This window comes from Phacochoerus africanus, chromosome 7 (assembly GCF_016906955.1).
Source record: "Phacochoerus africanus isolate WHEZ1 chromosome 7, ROS_Pafr_v1, whole genome shotgun sequence".
In the NCBI taxonomy this organism is placed as follows: Eukaryota; Metazoa; Chordata; class Mammalia; order Artiodactyla; family Suidae; genus Phacochoerus; species Phacochoerus africanus.
This window is the reverse complement of record NC_062550.1, coordinates 46,687,617-46,709,222: the sequence shown is the minus strand read 5'-3', so window position 1 is coordinate 46,709,222 and position 21,606 is coordinate 46,687,617. Positions and strand designations below refer to the sequence as shown.

The following is a 21,606-nucleotide window of genomic DNA, read 5'->3' as shown; positions in this document are numbered from 1 at the left end:
TTTTGTTTACTTTTTAAAGAATTTTTACTGAAGTAGTTGACTTAAAATGTTGTAATGTTTTATTTTTATCTTGATGTATATATCTTGAGCATCTAGAGTAATGTTTAGAATATTGTAGACACATATATTTGTTGAATTGAATGAAAAGCACAGATACTGCTTATTTGATATTTACTTTGAAAAACATATACCATATCACTAACCCTTATTCAACTCAAATTCCCAGGTCTCTGAGTTTTCTAACCTTATAATAACATACTCCCGCTTTAATTTACCTATGAAGTCCCAGATGAAAACGTTCTTGTGAAAAATGCGAGCAGATTTGAAGCCATGGTGGAAAACTTGCTCAAGTGCTGCCACTAAGCCACTCTCTCCACAGAGCAACACGGTGAGGCTTCCTCTCTGTGGAGCGTAACACAAAGCACCAAAGGATAAGCTCCTGCATCCATGTTTAAGAAAAACACTAGAGGAACAAGTGCTGAGGGTAGTTATGAAGCACGTTTTTGCAGCTATCAGAAAGCTTACAATTGAAAATTAAAGTATCTTTGATTGCCTTATGTATCATGTATAAAAGCAGCTTTAAAATCCTACCATATTAAGTTTTATAGTCCGGCATACCTCTTTTTCAGGTTTGTGAAAATGTTTCACAATATTGTTCACAGCTTCTCCAATTCCTTCTTGGATCTGTCCAGCATTGGGTTCTGAAAAATAATGAACAATGGCTAAATTCTCATGCAAGGGAAATAAACCGAAGTACTACAGGGCATCAACTGTGCCTACTTGTGTAGGAAACACTCCACTAGAGCAGGCTGGCTTGTCAGGGGCTCTGTGAAACTTGCCTTAGCCAATCTGGCCAAGTGAGAGGTGTATCAGCATATAGGATAAAAAAGAATCTGAGAGCCCTCTGGGATTCAAATCCCAGTCTTACCACCTGCAATCTATAACCCTGGTCAAATGTCTACCTACCTCTAAGTTTAAGTTTCTTCAACCTAAAACCAGGGAAATACACACCTCATGGGTCACTGGGAAAAGTGAATGAGATATTAGGTGTAAATCACCTGGCATGGTGCCTGTCACAAAGTGCTAGCAAGTGCCCAGATAAAAGGAGTGAGGTGGGAAAGACACACAGTATCTTCCTCAGGTACCTGCTTATCCCACCTTGAGTCCCTTAGCCAGCAGAGACCAAGGCTTCTGGAGCGCTCAATGTCTAACTTGGTATGTGTATTTTGCTGTTGTGTTTGAAGTAAAGGGAAAGGGTTCCTGCTGTAGCTCAGTGGGTTAAGAGTGTCCCTGAGTTGGGCTGGATGCCTGGCCTCGCTCAGTTGGTAAAGGATCTGGCATGGCTGCAAGCTGCCGGAGTAGTTTGCAGACATGGCTCCAATCAGGCGTTGCTGTGGCTATGGTGCAGGCCAGCAGGAACAGCTCCAATTCGACCCCTAGCCTGGGAACTTCCATATGCTGCAGGTGCCTCCCTAAAAATGAAATAAGTAAATAAACAAATAAATAAATAAAGTAAGTAAAGGGAAGATGTCAGGTGCACAGGGAGACCTTGACTAAAGTCCAGAACTGCTTCTTTCTGGCCAGTCTATCCATCTGGGCACAGCTTCATTCTCTCAGCTGGCACTTGCTCACCCAGGCCTCGTTTTCTGAGGGAGAGCTTGGTGAGCTGCTTGAATGGAATCTAAAGCAACCTTGCCTCCCAAACCCCAAGAATGATTTAAAAAGAAAAAAGGCAGAAAAAGAAGGGAAAGAAAAAAAGATGATAAATAGGTTTTATCCAGGGACAGAAGTAAGTAACAAGAGAAAGATTAAATACTCGGTATTTTCTTGTAGTGATTAACTCTTTTTTTTTTTTTGTCTTTTTGCCTTTTCTAAGGCTGCTCCTGTGGCATATGGAGGTTCCCAGGCTAGGGGTCTAATCGGAGCTGTAGCCGCCGGCCTACGCCAGAGTCACAGCAATGTAGGATCCGAGCTGCGTCAGACCTACACCAAAGCCCATGGCAACGCTGGATCCTTAACCCACTGAGCAAGGCCAGGGATCGAACCCTCAACCTCATGGTTCCTAGTCCGATTCGTTAGTTTCTGAGCCACGACAGGAACTCCGTGATTAACTCTTCTTTTTTTTTTTTTAGCTATGCTGTGCAGTGACTTGAAATAGGATCATTCCTAAAACAGGGATTGAACCTGGGCCACTGAGTCCTAACCCCTAAACCACCAGGGAACTCTTTTATTTTATTTTATTTTTTTGGTCTTTTGTCTTTTGAGGGCCGCACCCTCAGCACATGGAGGTTCCCTGGCTAGGGGTCTAATTGGAGCTGTTGCCACTGGCCTATGCCAGAGCCACAGCAACGAGGGATCCAAGATGCAATCTGTGACCTACACCATAGCTCACGGCAACACTGGATCCTTAATCCACTGAGCGAGGCCAGGGACGAATCCGCATCCTCATAGATAGGTTCTTAACCTGCTGAGCCACGACAGGAACCCCCCCCCCCCCTTTTTTGAGATTAGCTCTTAAATTGAACTCATACATCATACTACATAAAACAAATGTATAGATTCTAGAATTTAAGAATCTTTGAATTCATACTGCTAGAGGATTTCTTGCATAAAACATTTTTCAAGTAAAACTCAAGTTTTTCTTACACCAACATATAAAATTATTAAAATGGAAACCTCTTATGGTTAAAGGACTGATTCTGTGTTCTCTTCAGTTCCTAATAATTTTTTAATTTTTACCTTTCTCTGAATATTTTCTCTTTTCAACATGAAGATCTATTTTGAAAGGTTTTATTCACTTCAAAAGAACCCTGTAGTGATCAGCACACACTGAAAAAATACCAAGTTAGCCATTTCTGAGTTTCATGTTATTTAAAATTTTTCTGGAGTTCCCGTTGTGGCTCAGTGGTAACAAACCCAACTAGTATCCATGAGGACACAGGTTTGATTCCTGGCCTCACTCAGTGGGTTAATGATCCAGCATTGCCCTGAGCTGTGGTGTAGGTCGCAGATCCCATGTTGCTGTGGCTATGGTGTAGGTTGGCAGCTGCAGCTCCGATTCGACCCTGAGCCTGGGAACCTCCATATGCCATGGGTGTGGCCCTGAAAAAAACAAAAGAGAAGTTTTTTTTCTGCTTATTAAGTAAAGAAAACATGACCAAAAGTAGGAGATAAGACCTCTCAAAACATTAATACCCCCATGAAATCAGACTGATTTAGAAGCCGTAATAATTTATAAGGACTGAGCTGAAATCTATTTTTTAATTTATTTCAATTTTATTTTTTTAATTTAGGGCCACACTTGCGGCATATGGAGGTTCCTAGGCTAGGGATCCATTTGGAGCTACAGCTGCCAGGCCTATGCCACAGTCATAGCAACTCCAGATCCGAGCTGCGTCTGCAGCCTACACTGCAGCTCTCAGCAACACCAGATCGTTAACTGAGTGAGGCCAGGGATCGAACCCGCATCCTCATGGATACTAGTTGGGTTCCTTTCCACTGAGCCACAATGTGAACTTCTACTTTTAAATTTCAAATAAGCATAATTAATGTATTACATAAAATAAATTCACCATATTTTTATGGCCACACTCATGGCATATGGAAGTTTCTGGGCCAGGGACTGAATCTGAGCTGAGCTGTGGCAACATAGCATCCTTTGACCTACTGAGCTGGGCTGGGGATCCAACTTGCACCTCTGTAGCCACTGTCCTCCATCCTCAACAGTATTTGGTATTATCAGTTGTTTACATTTTAGCTATTCTAGTGTGTGTTTGGTGTGAAGTTTACTTCTGAAGGCAAAAAGAATTATGAATAAAGGGAATAATTTGTGAAGGAATAAGGGAGATTTCTATAGACTATAGCACTCTAATAGTATATTACCATGTACTGACAAATGCAGAATAATAATATCTATGGAAACTGCTTTATTAGTAAACTAAGGACTTCTCAGGTATATGTTATTCTACTTACAGTTATTGTGTATAAGTTGAAATATAACCACTTCACTGATAAACTTCTGTGATTTTTCACTAAAACATACTGACTTTTATTAGTTTTCTGCTGTTCCTGTAATAGATTACCACAAATCTGGGGACTTAAAAAAGCAGAAATTGGAGTTCCTGTCCTAGCTCAGTGGTTAACGAATCTGACTAGGAATCGTGAGGTTGCAGGTTTGATCCCTGGCCTTGCTCAGTGAGTTAAGGATCTGGCGTTGCCGTTAGCTGTGGTGTGGGTCGCAGAGGTGGCTTGGATCTGGCGTTGCTGTGGCTCTGATGTAGGCCGGTGGCTACAGCTCCAATTCAACCCCTAGCCTGGGAACCTCCATATGCTGTGGGAGTGGCCCTAGAAAAGGCAAAAAGACAAAAAAAAAAAAAAAAGAAAGAAATTCATTCTCTCACAGTTCTGGAGGCCACAACTCAGAAATCAGAATCACGGGATAGAAATCAAGGTGTGGTCAGGGCTCCACTCCCTCTGGAAGGTCGAGAGAAGAAGCTGCTCCTGGCCTCTTCAAGCTTCTTGAGGCTCTGGCATTCCTTGGCTTGTGGCCACATCACTCCAGTTTCTGCCTCTATCTTTCTACTGTCGTCTCCTCTGTGGGTGTGTCTAACTTCCTTTTGCCTCCCTCTTGTAAGAATACATGTGCTGCATTTAGGGCCCACCTGGATACTCTAGGATACTCTCCCCATCTTAAGATTCTTAATTTAATTACATTTGCAAAGATCCTTTTTCTAAATAAAGTAATATTTACAGATTCTTTTTTTTTTTGTCTTTTTTCAGGGCTGCATCTGTGGCATATGAAGTTCCCAGGTTAGGGGTTGAATTGGAGCTATAGGTGCCGGCCTACACTATACTACGGCCCAGGGCAACACCAGATCCTTAACCCACTGAGCAAAGCCAGGGATCGAATCCTGCATCCTCATGGATATTAGTTTCACTTCTGCTGAACCCCAACAGGAACTCCCCTCATTTATAGATTCTAAGGATTAAAATCTGATGCCCTCGGGAGACATTATTCAGCCTATTAAAGACCACACCAGTATATATTAGAAGTTTACTGCACTATTAAAAATGACACGTGAGGTGTTCCTGTGATGAACCTGACAAAGATCCATGGGATGCAGGTTCAATCCCTGGCCTCACTCAGTGGGTTAAGTATCTGGCATTGCCGTGAGCTGTGGTATAGGCTGCAGATGCAGTTCAGATCCTATGTTGCTGTGGCTGAGGTATAAGCTGGCAGCTGCAGATCCAATTCGATCCCTGGCCTGGGAACTTTCATACGCCACAGGTGTGGCCCTAAAAAGCCAAAAAAAAAAGGGGGGGGGGCATGTGAACATAGTATCCTATCCATAGAATTCACTTTTTTTAAAATAGTATTTTAATACTACAGGAAGTTGGGGGTGGGGGGGGATAAGAATTTTTAGAATTCCTCTTAGAATAAGGGCTTTCAATAACTAGATGCAGGAGTACTATATATAACTGTCCTTATTCCTCCTTTATGTTTCAGACAAAATATTATTTATTCATACTTCCAGAGCTTAATTAAAACAGAGCATACAGTTTTGATTGGATTTCAACATCTAAATTTGTCAGGCTTTTAATTATTTGTTAATATCTTGCCTTATTTTTTCCCCTTTTTTTCTCTCCACACTCTTAAAGTCCTTTCTCTCACATTAATTTTCCTCAGCTTTCTTCTTTTTAATCTCCTTACCAGAATTCATTAACACAACCGTTTCCTATGAGATGGCCTCATGGTGCCTGCAACATTTGAAACACATTGGAAAATTAAAAAACCAACTATTTACTGGTACTTTTTCCTGTCAGTGAAGTGATGCTTAGTCTCCTGGCCATGGTGGGTGATTTCTGCTGGGGTGGAGTCCGACACTGCTTTACTAGATCCTCATCTGCTGCTGATGTCATCAATTCTCCAATGAGAATTCTCTCCAGGCTTCCATCATCAATGCCTTTCCCCAGCCACCGCCCACATGGAAACCTGGTAGGACAGAGACAAACTTCGGAATCACCAATATTTTACTAGCTTTAATCAGCATTATTTATTTATTTATTGTCTTTTTTTTTTTTTTTTTTTTAGGGCCACACAGTGGCATCTGGAGGTTCCCAGGCTAGGGGTCTAATAGGTGCTGTAGCCACCGGCCTACACCACAGCCACAGCAACGTGGGATCTGAGCCAAGTCTTTGACCTACACCACAGCTCACAGCAACACCAGATCCTTAACCCACTGAGCGAGTCCAGGGATTGAACCCACAATCTCATGGTTCCTAGTCAGATTTGTTTCCACTGCACCATGATGGGAACTCCTTAATCAGTATTTTTAAACGGCACTGTGGTTGAAGCCCATCATTTTAGTGCCTGTGGGTTGTTTTCTTCATTATAAAAATTATGACCTAGTAGTTCCCATTGTGGCACAGCGGAAATGAATCTGGCTAGTATCCATGAGGATATGGGTTCAATTCTTGGCCTCACTCAGTGGGTCGGGGATCTGGTGTTGCCATGAGCCATGGTGCAGGTCGCAGACTCAGCTTGGATCCTGGGTTGCTGTGGCTGTGGCGCAGGCCAGCAGCTGCAGCTCCAATGTACCCCCTAGCCTGGGAAACTCCATATGCCTCGAGTGCTGCCCTAAAGCAACAAGCAAGCAAACAAACAAAGCCAAAACAAAAAAAGACCTAGATATAACATTTTCCCCATACACATTATTTTTATTTTTTGTTTTTTAAAGTATTTTAAAGTAAATTACACACATCAGGACATTTTACTCCTAATCACTTCAGTATGAATCGCTGAAAAATACATTCTATCTTCTATAGCCATAAACTGCTGTCATATTTAACCATTAAAATAATTCTGCAATATTTTCTCATACCTTGTCTATATTAAAATTCTGTGTTAGTTTCAACAAGAATATCTTTTTTTTTTGCCTTTTGTCCTTTTTAGGGCCGTACAAGTGGCACATGGAGGTTCCCAGGCTAGGGGTCTAATAGGAGCTACAGCAGCTGGCCTACGCCAGAGCCACAGCAACACCAGATCCAGTCCACGTCTGCGACCTACACTACAGCTCACTGCAATGCCAGATCCTTAACCCACTGAGCGAGGCCAGGGATTGAACCCGCAACCTCATGGTTCCTAGTTGGATTCGTTTCCGCTGCGCCATGACAGGAACTCCAAAGAATATCTTCAAACTAGATATTTATGTGGGAGTTAAGTTACAGGAGAAAAGAGGAGAATGGTCTCAAGGAGGAGTGCTGGTTGTAATTAGGAACGTCAAAAGAGCCTTTCCTCTTACCGATGTTATTTTAAGCTTCTCTTTTTATCTATTTTTTTTTTTAAATCAGAGTTACACTAAACTTTTTCAACATTTGTGGACTAAACATTAGCAGCAAACACAATCAGTTTTTTTTTTTTTAAGTATTTTTGGGTTGTTTTATATATGGAACAAAATTTTGTTATTACATAAACAAAATCAAGCCAAAACAACCCAAACAAACTAAACTAAAATTCAGAAGGCAGTGGGAAAACTTTAGAATGAAAATAATTCTCAAAACGTTTCTTGTCTTAAAGAATTCTGAGCTTGCAAGGACATTTACTTACCTGTATGTGTGCCCTGTGATTTCATTTCTGACCATGACACAATCAACTAGCCATTTGGCTAACAGTCCTGAGTTGTCGTGACCAATTTGAACAGTAGTCAGCTTCCCCAGGTTCTGGCACTGTAAGGACAGGAGCAGAGATTACTCAGTACTTGATCCCTTCCCACTACCTCTTGGCTTCAGCAGTGGCACCACGGTTCCATCCAATTGAACAAGTGCAGAGGACCCAGAAACAGCACAGAGTCAGTGATTTGTGCTTTTGAAGGATGAGAACAATTTCAATTAGTGGGGAAAGGATCTTATTTAGATTTAGTTAGAGAGGTCAAGAAAATAATTACAGATATTTTAAAAAATTACCAAAATGACTATTTTTTGCTTCTAATAAAAGACTAAGGCAGAACTGAATTCAAACCTCATCTGAACGTCTTTGATGCTACTGTTTAAAAAACAAAACAAACAAACAAACAAACAAAAAACACATAGTCATCAATGTCCTTCCTGACCCTTTGTGGAAAAGTACAAAATAAAGAAACGATAATAGGAATGGTGAAAATAAATGTCAACTAAATTCTGACTTTTAAATTCTGTAAAATATCATAGACTAACTGCCTATGAACAGTTGGGAACACCAGAGCTATGAGTTCTCAAAGCCCTTGACTTCTCTGTATCACAGCAGAAGGCACTGTAGCAGTCCAGGTGAGGGAGGATGGCATCCTGAATTAGCTGTGGCAGCAGAGATGGAAAGAAGTAGGCAGAAGTGAATCTGGAAACAGCAATGATGGGACTTATAATGCAGTTTATGTTCTATACTTGGTAGTCAAAGAAAAGCCAAGGATTTTAATCTTTTATATACAGTGAGCCCACTGGAGAGATGGTGCCCAAATAAGCTCTTATGACTTTTGAGTGGAAACTGCTATTCCTGGACCCCACAGAACATGAGAACAGGACATTCAGTTAGTACCACTTCTTGGCACTAACTGAACTGTACAAGCATTTGTCTTTTTCCTGTAAGCCAGGGTCCATGAGCATGTGGACTCAAAATATGGGAAGACCTCACGAGGTAAGACCTCAAAACTGACCACCATAGTGAAAGGTATTATTAAAAGAATCACTTTAGGAGTTCTCTTGTGGTAGACTGGGTAAAGGATCTGTCATTGTCACTGCAGTGGCTTGGGTCGCTGCTGTGATGTGGGTTTGATCCCTGGCCTGGGAATTTCCACATGCCACAGGCACGGCCACAAAAAAGAAAAAAAAAAAATCACTTTATACATGTCACGATGTAGTCCTAAAGCCAAAAGTATGGATAGCAGCTCTCTTGTCCCTTTGTTCAGGTTCAGGCAGGGCCAATTTACAGTTTGGGAGAGAAACAATGTGGGGAAAGTATTTACTTGCGTGTTCTCTACTTGCTAGGTTCTGTGCTGGCATTGGGAATTAGGGAATAGAACCGGGCAAAGCCCCAAAGTGCACCCTTTCAAGTAGAAAATTAAAATAATAACAATAAAAATACAAAATAAATTAACATGTTCATTAGCATGTTTAGGTATACAATCCCGACAATGATCCTGCATACTTAATTACTCCTTTGCATTATTTGAGTTAAGGAGAAATGAAAAAGTGAAACTGGCATCGTTGTGTAGAACTATGTATGCTGAGAAAGGTATTAACTGAACCTACTTCAAAAGTCATTTCGAGGAGGTTTTTGGGAATCTGCATTACTCCTGTGTCTCCTAGTTCTCCCGATACACAGATCCAAGGGTTCGATGTGATGATCGCATTGCTCAGCTTTTTGATGGGAATGATCACTGCCCTATATGGAATCACTGAAAGAAAAACGCTAAAATTAATACAAAATTACAATAAAGTTCTCCTGATAACAAAATAAATATATTAAAAATTCTGTTGGCTTTCACAGATAAATTGCTTTTTAATGATCTATGAAGATGTACTTAAACAACAGGATGACAGCATAACCTCTCCCAGTCTAGAAAGATGAGGTCCAGCTTGTAAGCCCCAAGTCCCAAAATCTGTGGTGGTTTCCACACACATAATCACCGTGTATGCAAGGCATGTTTATCACCATGGTGATACACATCACCACTACATTTATAAACAATCTCAGGCATTAGCACAGGAATACCCGGGGACATAAAATTGACTGTGCTATCTAGTATTTTCAATGCTTTAATGTTTTTCTTAATTTTGTTCCAAAAGCAAGTATAAATGGTTTCATATAAAAAAGAGGGTAGGAGTTCCCATCAGCAGAAATGAATCCAATGAGGTTGCACGTTTGATCCCTGGCCTCACTTAGTGGACTAAGGATCCAGTATTGCAGTGAGCTGTGGTGTAGTTCGCATTTGCGGCTAGGATCTGGCGTTGCTGTAACATCTGTAGCTCCAATTCGACTCCTAATCTGGGGCTTCCATATGCCGCGGGTGCAGCCCTAAAAAAAAGAAAAAAAATTAAATAAAACATAAAAAAGGGGGTAGGGAGTTCCTGTTGTGGCTCAGCGGGTTAAGAACCTGACTTGTATACATGAGGATGTGTGCTCAATCCCTGGCCTTGCTCGGTGGGTTAAGGACCCAGCGTTGCCACAAGGTGCAGCCTAGGTAGCAAATGTGGCTCAGATCCCATGTTTCTACAGCTGTGGTGTAGGCTGGCAGCTGCTGCCCTAATTTGACTCCTAGCATGGGGAACTCCATATGCCACACATGCAGCCTTAAAAAGCAACAAACAAACAAATTAAAAAAAATGGGGTAGATGACTTCTTGGATAGCATCCTCTTGTCGCTGATTTTTTCTGGGCAATGCTTTAAAGCACTGTAGTTCTAAACTTTCTCATTCCAGTTTTATAGCTCAACATGTAGAGCCAAGAATAATAAACAATGGCACCTCTATTCTGGATGGGACATGACCTCTATAAACCACTGTTGGGAAAGGTGACTCATGAGCAAGAAGAGCCCCAGGATGCAGAGATCTGTATGAAATACAGAGATCTGTGTCAAATCTTTCCCTTCTGAAGGTGCGTCAAAAGGCACACCACTAGATGTCACTGTCCTATCACTGTCCTTTGCTCAAACTGGAAACACAAAGTTAGGCATTACATCTACCTCCATTTCCTTAAAAAAAAAAAAAAAAAAATGAGGACGGCTCAAACACATTAGCACATTTTTTCCCCTCAGTGTATATATATTATCTTTTAAGCAGGGTAGAATCAATATATTGGTAGGTATTCTCAGTATTTTTGTTCATTTAGTCACAAGAGAGCTATAAGTAAAACCCTTCTTGAAAGGACTACATGTAGGATTGAAAACACTTACTGGACAAGTGCTCAGACATAGCCTCACAATATGAGCTCATGTTTCAGCGTGCGATTAGGTAAGCCAGATGAAGAGGATAAATGGTTCATTTCCTTAAATTTACATAAACTATTTTCAGTTGGGTCAATAACCTCCCTTTCTGTCCTTTTATTTTGGCTTAAGGAAAGGAAAATATCACAGGAAAGGCCATACCTTCATGGTTTAGTAATCATGAGAATTAAATGATTTTTGAAACTGAAAGCAGAAGAGGTTAGTGCAAGATGTTATTTTAGGTGCCAGAGGCTACTCTCATTTTCTTTCACTGACAGGATTAGAAAAGCTGCAGAAAAAAGCCTGTTTAAGGTCAGTGGTTCCATGGCAGCAAAGGGCCCACAGATGCACAACAGTGATTTCACAAAGTAGAAAAAAATGAATATTCTTAGACTCAGAATATTTCTTTCATTAAGTACTTCAATGAAAGAGTTACTCAGATGGAGAGAAATGTGCAGATCTGGGAGGATGGTAGGAATTCTAACCCTCTCTGCTCTTCCCTTTCAAAACAGTATATAACACCTTAGCTTCTAATAAATTAATAGTAGCTTGACAGATATTGCAGGTTGGCCCCCAAAACATTCCAAGTCCATTTTTCCTTGTCTGTTTCTACCAGAGACTTAGAAGACCAAAAGCCACACAATTCTGCCCAGTGAAATATCGGTCATATTTACTGAGATTTCTTAGAAAACCCTTTTTCTGGCACTCCTTCCTTCTTTGGGCTGGAAGTTGGGCTGAGAATAGCCACCTTGTGACTATGAGGTGACTAGCACACATTGATAATTGTCAAAGAGCCTGGGCCTGTGACAGCACTGTGGACTGCCTAGCTCAAGACTCCTTATTGTGTGAAAAAAAAAATAAAACTACGATTTGTTCTTGTAGCTGAACACAACTGATACAGGTAAGATTTTCCAAAGCAGGGAAAGGGACCCACTGCAAATAAGAATTAGTAAGCAAGGACCATAGTCAAAATGTAAAAATGAAAAAACTAAAAAAAAAAAAGAACAGTAATAATGAACAGAACAAATGCTAGGATTTAGTTTATCCAAAACACATCTCCAATCAGCATTTCCTCCCTCTAAAGACCAGACCTACTCTCTAGAGCAAGATCCTGAAGTCTTTCTGAATTATGAAAATGTGATTGTGCTGTTATGTAAATTTATTATTATCATATACCGATTCTCTGAATTTATGTGTTTCAGATAAGATACTGGAATTTTTGTTTAATAAAACATTCCTCCTCACATGCATCCCATTTTGTATTGCAGATTAGGACTCCTGGGAAGCAGAATGAAGAATGTTGCTTCGGGACCAACATGTGAGGAAGCAGGATGGGCTGAGGCCGAAAACGAGCTCTGACACTGTGAGTCCTCGGCTGATCCCACAGTGAGTTCTGGGACAATTCATGGCTAAGTCAGAGATGCTGGCTGGCTCTGGCAGGAGGGACAGCCTCAGGTTAGGTAGTTTCTTTGGTGAGACACTTCCCACAGGAGCTGACAGATGAGGGAGGTCTTCCAGCAGCACTTCCGGCTGCTGGGGCATAACCTTCATTCCTAAATAAAGATGGGGGTGGGCTGAGCACTGTCACAGTGTCTGTCTCATTTTAAAAATAAAAGCTCTTACTCCATTAGTCATCTGAGCAACTCTTCACTTAACAGTCAATTCTCCAGACTTACTGATAGTGGTGAACACACTGGTGAAGCAGAAATAGTCCACAGCATTGAGGGAAAGAAGATGGTAAAGAAACTGCTCTCTTTCTTCTTCACAACGCAGAAAAGCATAACGTTTATAAAGCTTCCTAGGAAAGGGTAAGACAAGCACAAAATAATAGTATAGTATATTTTTCATTATCTTCCACTAAAAATAAATACCCCCACTTAGACAAAACATGGGTAGAAACTTTAGAAAAAACAGTTCACAAAAATGAATGCGTATAGAGTTAATAATACATTCTCTTTTTTTTTTTGTCTTTTTGCCATTTCTTGGGCTGCTCCCGCAGCATATGGAGGTTCCCAGGCTAGGGGTCTAATCGGAGCTGTAGCTGCCAGCCTACGCCAGAGCCACAGCAACGCGGGATCCGAGCCACATCTGCGACCCACACCACAGCTCTCATGGCAACGCTGGATCCTTAACCCACTGAGCAAGGCCAGGGATTGAACCCGCAACCTCATGGTTCCTAGTCGGATTCGTTAACCACTGCACCATGACAGGAATTCCTAATAATACATTCTTTTTTTTTTTTTTTGTCTTTTTGCTATTTCTTTGGGCCGCTCCCGCGGCATATGGAGATTCCCAGGCTAGGGGTCTAATCGGAGATGTAGCCACCGGCCTACGCCAGAGCCACAGCAACGCGGGATCCGAGCCGCGTCTGCAACCTACACCACAGCTCACGGCAACGCCGGATCATTAACCCACTGAGCAAGGGCAGTGACCGAACCCGCAACCTCATGGTTCCTAGTCGGATTCGTTAACCACTGCGCCACGACGGGAACTCCATAATAATACATTCTTTATGGCCACACTCGTGGCACATGGATCAAATTCAAGCTATAGATGTGACCTATGCCACAGCATCAGCACTATGCTTTAACCCACTATGCCAGGCCAGGATTGCACCCACAACTTCACAGCAATCCAAGCCTCTGCAGTTGGATTCTTTTTTGCTTTTTGGGGCTGCATCCACAGTATATGGAAGTTCCCAGACAAGGGGTCAAATCGGAGCTACAGCTGCTGGCCTACGCCACAGCAACACAGGATCCGAGCTGCCTACACCACAGCTCACACCAACGCCGATCCCCAACCAACTGAGTGAAGCCGGGGATGGAAACTATCCTCATAGACGCTAGTTGGAATCAGCTCCACTAAGCTATGATGGGAACTCCTGCAGTCGTATTCTTAACCCACTGCACCACAGAGAGAACTCTAATAATACTTTTTTTAACCTACTTAGTAATTAAAGAAAAAACCTCCCATGAATTCATGTTGTCTATCAAAGTAATAAAGATTTAAAAGTGATGACCAGGAGTTCCCATCGTGGCTCAGGGGAAACGAATCCGACTAGTGCCCATGAGGATGCAGGTTTGATCCCTGGCCTCGCTCAGTGGTTTAAGGATCTGGCATTGCCCTGAGCTGTGGTGTAGGTCGCAGACGCGGCTCAAATCTGGCATTGCTGTGGCTGTGGTGTAGGCTGGCGGCTACAGTTCCAATTTGACCCCTAGCCTGGGAAACTTCATACACAACAAATGCGGCCCTTAAAAGACAAAAAAAAAAAAAAAAAAAGTGATGACCATTGCTAATGGGGACATTGGGGGGATGGCAATCAATAACAGAATTAGAACTGACAATTTCAGGAAAGCAATTTGTTGGTAATAATTATTTTAAGCCAATCATACCTTTTGACTCATTAATTTTACTTCAAGGACTCAGTCCTAGGGATACAGTATGAAACATGGGCAAATATTTACTCAAAAATGTCCACTTGAATTTTATTTGTAGAAGTCAAAATACATCATGGTATACCTGTTAAAAATAAAGTTTAGGAAGAATTTTTTTGGGGGGGAGCCAAACTCACGGCATATGGAGGTTCCCAGGCTAGGGGTCGAATCGAAGCTGTAGCCGACAGCCTACGCCACAGCCACAGCAATGCGGGATCTGAGCCACATCTGTGACCTACACCACAGCTCATGGCAAGGCCAGGGATTGAACCTGTGTCCTCATGGATGCTAGTCAGATTCGTTTCTGCTGAGCACGAGGGGAACTCCTAGGAAGAGTTTTAACAATAACAAAACTACTACTGCCCCAAATAATACATTTTTATTAAGTACTTACATTTAAGCACTTTTCCAAGTATTTTAGTTATTACTATATGTAATCCTTGTGACCATGTATAAATAAGTCTATTAACATTCTCCTTTTATAGGTGAGGAAAAGAGATACAGTGAAGTTAAGTATCTTGTCTAAGGCCATTCAAACTGTGGACAGTAAAGCCAGTATTTGGAGTTCCCATTGTGGCGCAGCGGAAACAAATCCGACTAGGAACCATGAGGTTGAGGGTTCAATTCCTGGCCCTGTTCAGTGGATTAAGAATCTGGCGTTGCTGTGAGCTGTGGTATAGGCCAGCAGCTGTAGCTCCAATTTGACCCTTAGCCTGGGAAGCTCCATATGCCATGGATGCGGCCCTAAAAAGCAAAACAAAAATTAAAAAAATGTTCATAATATTAGGCTAAAAAAAAATGATGCTAGAGTTCCCATTGTGGCTTCAGGGGTTAAGAGCCCTAGAGAGTGTCTGTGAGAATGTGGGTTCCACATCTGGCCTTGCTCAGTGGGTTAAAGATCTGATCTGGCATTGCCTCAAGCTGTGGTGTAGGTCACAAGATGTTGCTCAGATCCAGTGTTGCTGTGGCTGTGGTAAAGGTCTGCAGCTGCAGCTCCGATTTGAGTCCAGGAACTTCCATATGGCGCAGGTGCAGCCATAAAAAGAAAAAAAAAAAATTTAAAAAGATGGTGCTGAATACAGTATAATAAACCAAGAGAACATGCACAGAAGAAAGTACAGAAGAAAACATGTGAGGAATTCCTGGCAGCCTAGTGGGTTAAGGGTCTGGTGTTGTCTCTCCTTGCCCTGAAACTTCCACATGTTGTGGGTATGGCTAAATAAAAAATAAGAAATATCACAGACTGTCATAAGTTAAATATCTTTTTAAAAAAAAAAAAAAAAAGAAAGAAAGAGGAGCTCCCATCATGGCTTAGTGGTTAACAAATCCGACTAGGAACCATGAGGTTGCAGGTTCAGTCCCTGGCCTTGCTCAGTGGGTTAAGGATCCGGTGTTGCCGTGAGCTGTGGTGTAGGTTGCAGACGCAGCTCAGATCCCCCATTGCTGTGGCTCTGGCGTAGGCCGGTGGCTACAGCTCAGATTCGACCCCTAGCCTAGGAACCTCCATATGCTGCGGGAGCAGCCCAAGAAACGGCAAAAAGACAAAATAAATAAATAAATAAAAATAAAAAAAAGAAAGAAAAAGTGAAATACTCAGTAATCACCTTTATGTAACAGGATTTTATTTTATTATTATTTTTTGTCTTTTTAGGGCCACACCTGCGGCATATGGAGGTTCCCAGGCTAGGGGTTGAATTAGAGCTGCAGCCACCAGCCTACACCACAGCCACAGCAATGCCAGATCTGAGCCACGTCTGTGACCTACACCACAGCTCACCTAAATGCCGGATCCTTAACCCACTGAGTGAGGCCAGTGATCAAACCTGAAACCTCATGGTTCCTAGTCGGGATTCGTTTCCACTGCGCCACAATGGGAACTCCCTTATATAGAAGGATTTTAAATGATTATCATTTTCTTCTTTGTACTTTGGCCACAAAGGGCAAATGACCTATGGGTGGGGATAAGGGACATGGAGAGTTGCCAGTTTTAAGAGAACAAGGTCAGTTTCACAGGCTATACTTCACATCACACACTATCAAATCTATTTTTTGGATATTAAGACTCATCCTAAAATGCTCCAGACAGTAGGTAATCTAACAGTGATACACACAAGTGCAAAGTCATGAAAAGAATGGGGTTACCATGGGAAGGTTCCAACAGAGGTCTGTGTTGAATTCTTTGCATACCATTGTTCTGAGAACTCAAAGTCCTCAGCCTTCAGATGAGCTCTACTGTACATATTATCTGGATGATGCATTTTATCCGAGGTTTCTTGATAGGGTAAAAGGGAACTAATAAAACAGTCGACAATTAATTGTATATACTTGACTGGTTTCCTGGCTCTAAACTACTGAATGTAATAGCAAGATTCTCTGAGAAGCCCTTTACTGTGGACCCTTTTAATTTTTTTTGCTACTCCAGGTTTTGTTGTGATCTTTACAATATAAGCTTTACAAAAATTCACCCCATCTTTTGGATGTTACTGCCTGTCTGTGGGACCACTCAGCTTTTTGTCTGATCAGAGTGGCACGATTTGGCCCTTGGCTGTGAAATCTGTAGCTTCCCAGATATAATCAAAATGAGGCCAGAAACAGAGTTTCTGAAGTAAGTGCCTGTTAGAAAGGAAGGGCATATGTGCACAGGAGTCAACTCATGCTGAAGAAGCCAGCTTGTCAGTCTATGCAATTTGTTTTGTAAGCACACAGGTCATAGAAACAGAAATGCCTCAAGAGGCAATTTCTTACTTTGTGAGCAGCTGGTTTGACAGCAACTGCTTGAGATGCTGGGACAAAAGCTTCTTTTCTAGAGACAATCTTATCCATGCTCGAGCTCGGCCGACATCAGTCTTGATCTCACTCATGTTTTGAATATGCCTAAAGAATGGCAGAACAGCAAAGAAGTAAATCCTAAGGCTGACTTTGAACTGGAAAAGAACTGAAGGGTTACAGCACTCTGCACAGAAGAGTTATTTTTAGAGAACGCAACAGGCAACACACAATTTATGTTGATTAAACCTTCAAGCGTATGAAATTTGTCCCCCATCAGAATTAGATTACATTACAACACAAGCACAGAGGCAACATCCTAAGATAAAAGCGTTTAAGTCATTTACACTTTCAGATTTATTATATTCTTGTTTTCAGGCTTCTAGGTACCTGTAAACTGGCACTTGGTTATTCCTGACCCTCAGGAAAATAAAAGTAACGAAACAGGATAAATAGTCAAGTTCTTACTCAAAATAATTGCTCTATAGTTTAATATCTCCTAACAACTTTAATCCACTGAATTATTATTACTATTGTTATTATTATTATTTTTTGCTTTCTAGGGCCACACCCGCAGCACATGGAAATTCCCCTGCTGGGGTCAAATTGGAGCTACTGCTGCCAGCCTTCATCACAGCCACAGCAACGCCAGATCCAGGCTGCATCTGTGACCTACACCACAGCTCACAGCAACACCGGATCTTTATCCCACTGAGCAAGGCCAGGGCGAACCCTCAACCTCGTGGTTCCTAGTTGGATTCGTTTCTGCTGCACCACCATGGGAACTCTTCACTGAATTACTTTTCAAATAGCCCTGAAAACATACGGAAAATATGAAATCTTACTTTCTATAGCATTAGAAGACAAGTCATGCTGTACTAATCAATCCAAAATTCCTAAAAATTTGGAGTTCCTGTTGTGGCTCAGCAGTAACGAACCCGATTAGCATCTGCGAGGACGTGGGTTTGATCCCTAGCCCTGCTCAGTGGGTTAAGGACCTGGCATTGCTGTGAACTGTGGTATAGGTCCCAGACGTGGCTAGGATCTGGTGTGGCTTTGGCTGTGGCTATGGTATAGGCTGGCAGCTGCAGCTCGGATTTGACCCCTAACCTGGGAACTTCCCTATGCCCAGGGTGTGTCCCTAAAAAAAGACAAAACAAAAAAATCTTAAAAATCTGACTTGGGGAATTGTGTGGCCAACCTCCAATGAACATTACATATATGTATAAATTAGTATCCTGTGTAAGAAGTTGATGCCATACTCAGCAGGACTGAAATTATCATCCTGAATGATTCTCCTCCTAAGGGGAAAGAAAGACGGAGCAGGAAGGACAAGCCTAAGGGACAGGGTAATTATAGCACCACTACGGTGAGTCATTGAAAAGTCTTTGTGATTGTGATCCACCATCCTTTCCTTTTTTTAAAAAAAGCTGTACAGAATGACTCATCCTAGCTGTAATAAATATTGCAATAAACCCTTTCCTCTGATGATTCCAAGCACTCAGAATAAGGAATATCCCCCTTGCAAAATGCACACATATTCTTTTTCCTCAGTTTTATTAAAATATAACTGACACACAGCACTATTTAGGGTATACAACATAATGATTTGACTTACATACATCATGAAACAATTACCACAAGAGGTTTAGCGAACATCTCATCAATTTAATGGCAGGGGGCTGGTGTGGTGATTCCACTTGCTGCTTCTGCTTTTCCAGTGGTGGTGGTGGTGGGGACATTCAAGGAACCCAAGACACGAGGGATTGCTGGGCAATTCCTTCCATTTAGTCCCTTCCAGTGAGTGACCAAGATCACTGAATGACACTGAAGCTGATGCAGACATGCTTGCTCCCTACCTCCTGAGTTCCGAGGCGCCTGCCCACAGCCAGTAGGGGTGTGGGTTGGCCGCTGGCCCACTGAGGCCTACCGCTGCTTCTCCCAGTGACCCTAACTCCAGTCCTCTAGAAGGAGCTAGGATGGATGGAAAAGCCATTTTTCTTTCTTCCACTGGGGTTCAGTTTTGTGGACAGAAGCTGGCTCAGTGGTGGGTGGGGATGGTCACAATGCACATCTCAAGCACTCAGTGGTTGAAGAATGTAGCTGGGCCCAGGGCAGCAGTGGCCCTAGGCCCTGGCCAGTAACGTGAGGCCAAAGTTTATGGTCCTTAAAAGCCTCCCAAAGTGGGGTCAAACAGTGGGAAGGACAAAGAGGGGGTTGGCAAGGGGCTCAGGGTTGAGACTGTGGGGGTTCACCCACTTGAGGGTCCCCTTTTACTGGAAGCCCACTCTTTTCATCAGCTCATCTGCCTCTGATGGGCCTCGGCTGCCATAAATGTAGGGGATGGGTTGTGGCTTCTCGTGCTCGATCTGGCGCAGCAGTGGTGTGAAGATCCACCTGGCCTCCTGGAGCTCGTCACTGTGCACAAAGTGCATCTGGCTCCCACAAAAGATGTCCAGGATGAGGTGCTCACGTGCATCGGGGAGCTTCACGTTCTTGCATCTGTTGCTGTAGGTCAGACCTTCTCATTACAGATGTCATCTGAGTTGGTGGAAGTGAGCTTCTCCATGGCCACCAGACACAGCACTTGCAAGATGTGATTCTGCATCACATCCTGGATGATCCCAAACTCATTGAAGTAGCCTCCATGGCCCTCAGTGCCAAAGGGCTCCTTGAAGGTGAGGATGACGCAAGCGATGTTGTCACAGTTCCAGATGGGGCTGAAGATCCTGTTGGCAAACCTCAGCACCATGAGGTTCTGGACCATCTCCTTGCCCAGACAGTGGTTGATGTGGTAGATCTGGTCCTTGTGAAACAGGGAGGAAATGTGGTTGGACAGCTAGTTGGAACTCTGCAAGTCCCTCCTAAAAGGCTTCTCCACAATGATACGGTTCCAGCCTATCTGGCTCATGCAGGTCTCATGGATGTTCTTGGTGACAGCCTCGTAGACAGTGGGGGGCAAAGCCAGATAGAAGAGGCAGTTGGCTTGCGGACTGTGGTGGAAAGGATTCAGGTGGCTGTTGAGGTGCTCACAAGAGGCCATGTCATCCTATTGGCCAGCCACGTAGGAGCTGCGGGCAAAGAACTCCTCCAGCTTGGGCTTCTCCTCTGGGGTAGCTTTGATGAAGAGTTTGCTCCACATGTGGATGTCAGCCACTGTGAGGCGGGAGTGGGCGGAGCCTATGATGAAGGTATCTTCCAGCAGAAGGCCATCCTGGAAGAGCCACCAGACGGGGGGGTAGATCTTCTTCTTGTCCGGGTTGCTGGATGCGCCCATGATAATGAAGATATGTATCTCAGACTGATGAAAGGAATCGCGTTGGTACAGCTCTTCCCTCAGGATCCCGCACACTTGGGGCTGGCTCAGAGCCACCTGTTCTGTCATTGATGCTCTCTGCACCTGCTGCCGGGCTGAGGGCAGCCTTGTACCCCCGGTGCTGCTGTTTCACATCCAGGAGGTCTTGGATGTCTCACGAGATGCCTCATAAGTCCTTGTTCTCTCCTGCTCTGGGGGAAGGGCTCCATCTCCCCAGCATGGCCATGCCCATCGATTCCATTTGTAGGCTGGCCTTCTGCAGCACCGGCCCCTTCACTGGAGGTCACTGGCTCAGGTCAAACCAGCCCTATTAGGCACCCGAGTCGTGGCTCCTTCCCTAGTGGGGACGGGGCCTCTAATGCTGCAGGGGGGGCAGCCTCCCGGCATCTAATCAAACACTTATCACATCACACAAGTGAGACTTTAAGCAGCAGCATAAAAAATAAGTCAGAATGAGGAGATAAAGCAAATTGTGTTTCCATTTTTGTGTTAACCAACCTCACCTCACGAATTTTTTTTCAGAAATTAGGACTTAAATTGTCTTAATTTAAAGATAAATTATCTTTATTTTTATTTATTTTTTGCTCTTTAGGCCACACCAGCAGCAAATGGAAGTTCCCAGGCTAGGGGTTGAATCAGAGCTAGAGCTGCCAGCCTACACCACAGCCACAGCAAGGCGGGATCCAAGGTGCATCTGTGACCTACACCACAGCTCATGGCTTGCTGGATCCTTAACCCACTGAGTGAGGCCAGGGATCGAACCTGCATCCTCATGGATACTAGTCAGGTGTGTTACCGCTGAGCCACAGTGGGAAATCCATTTATCTTTAAAGGGCTAAATGGTTGTGAATGGTTGTGAATGAAGGAAGGTGGTGTCGGGTAAGCCCTGCTAAGACCCTGGTTCTGGTGGCAGTGGCAGTAGCAGTGGTGGCTACCAGATGACCCACCTGTGTGCCTCCAGTATGAGTCTAGGAAACAGTACTGGTTGTTACTCAAACCTGCTGACACTGCCCAAATGATGACACAGCTCATGAAAAGGAACAAGGGGGAAATGCTCAGGCATTCACCACTTAAAGTTCCACCGTATTTACAAGGCCCCCACCACGAGTGCAGTGTCAAGTTAGAGCTCACATGATCTG

At 43.1% G+C, this 21,606-nt stretch overlaps 1 protein-coding gene and 1 pseudogene across 6 annotated transcripts in view; both read right to left on the bottom strand.

Moving 5' to 3' along the window:
• The window catches only part of DENND5B (DENN domain containing 5B), a 221,323-nt gene that overhangs the window by 4,981 nt on the left and 194,736 nt on the right, over positions 1 to 21,606 (bottom strand). For 5 of the 6 annotated variants that reach the window (XM_047787272.1, XM_047787275.1, XM_047787276.1 and 2 more), the window contains 7 exons: positions 17,131 to 17,259; positions 12,628 to 12,749; positions 9,280 to 9,425; positions 7,607 to 7,725; positions 5,805 to 5,992; positions 619 to 701; positions 276 to 402 (listed from right to left, as the gene is read on the bottom strand). In XM_047787272.1, the coding sequence (XP_047643228.1) occupies positions 276 to 402; positions 619 to 701; positions 5,805 to 5,992; positions 7,607 to 7,725; positions 9,280 to 9,425; positions 12,628 to 12,749; positions 17,131 to 17,259 (914 nt within the window). The remainder of the gene's footprint in view (positions 1 to 275; positions 403 to 618; positions 702 to 5,804; positions 5,993 to 7,606; positions 7,726 to 9,279; positions 9,426 to 12,627; positions 12,750 to 17,130; positions 17,260 to 21,606) is intronic. The other variant, XM_047787273.1, reaches the window with a different exon arrangement.
• Positions 18,692 to 21,084, bottom strand: LOC125131115 (glucose-6-phosphate 1-dehydrogenase-like; annotated as a pseudogene).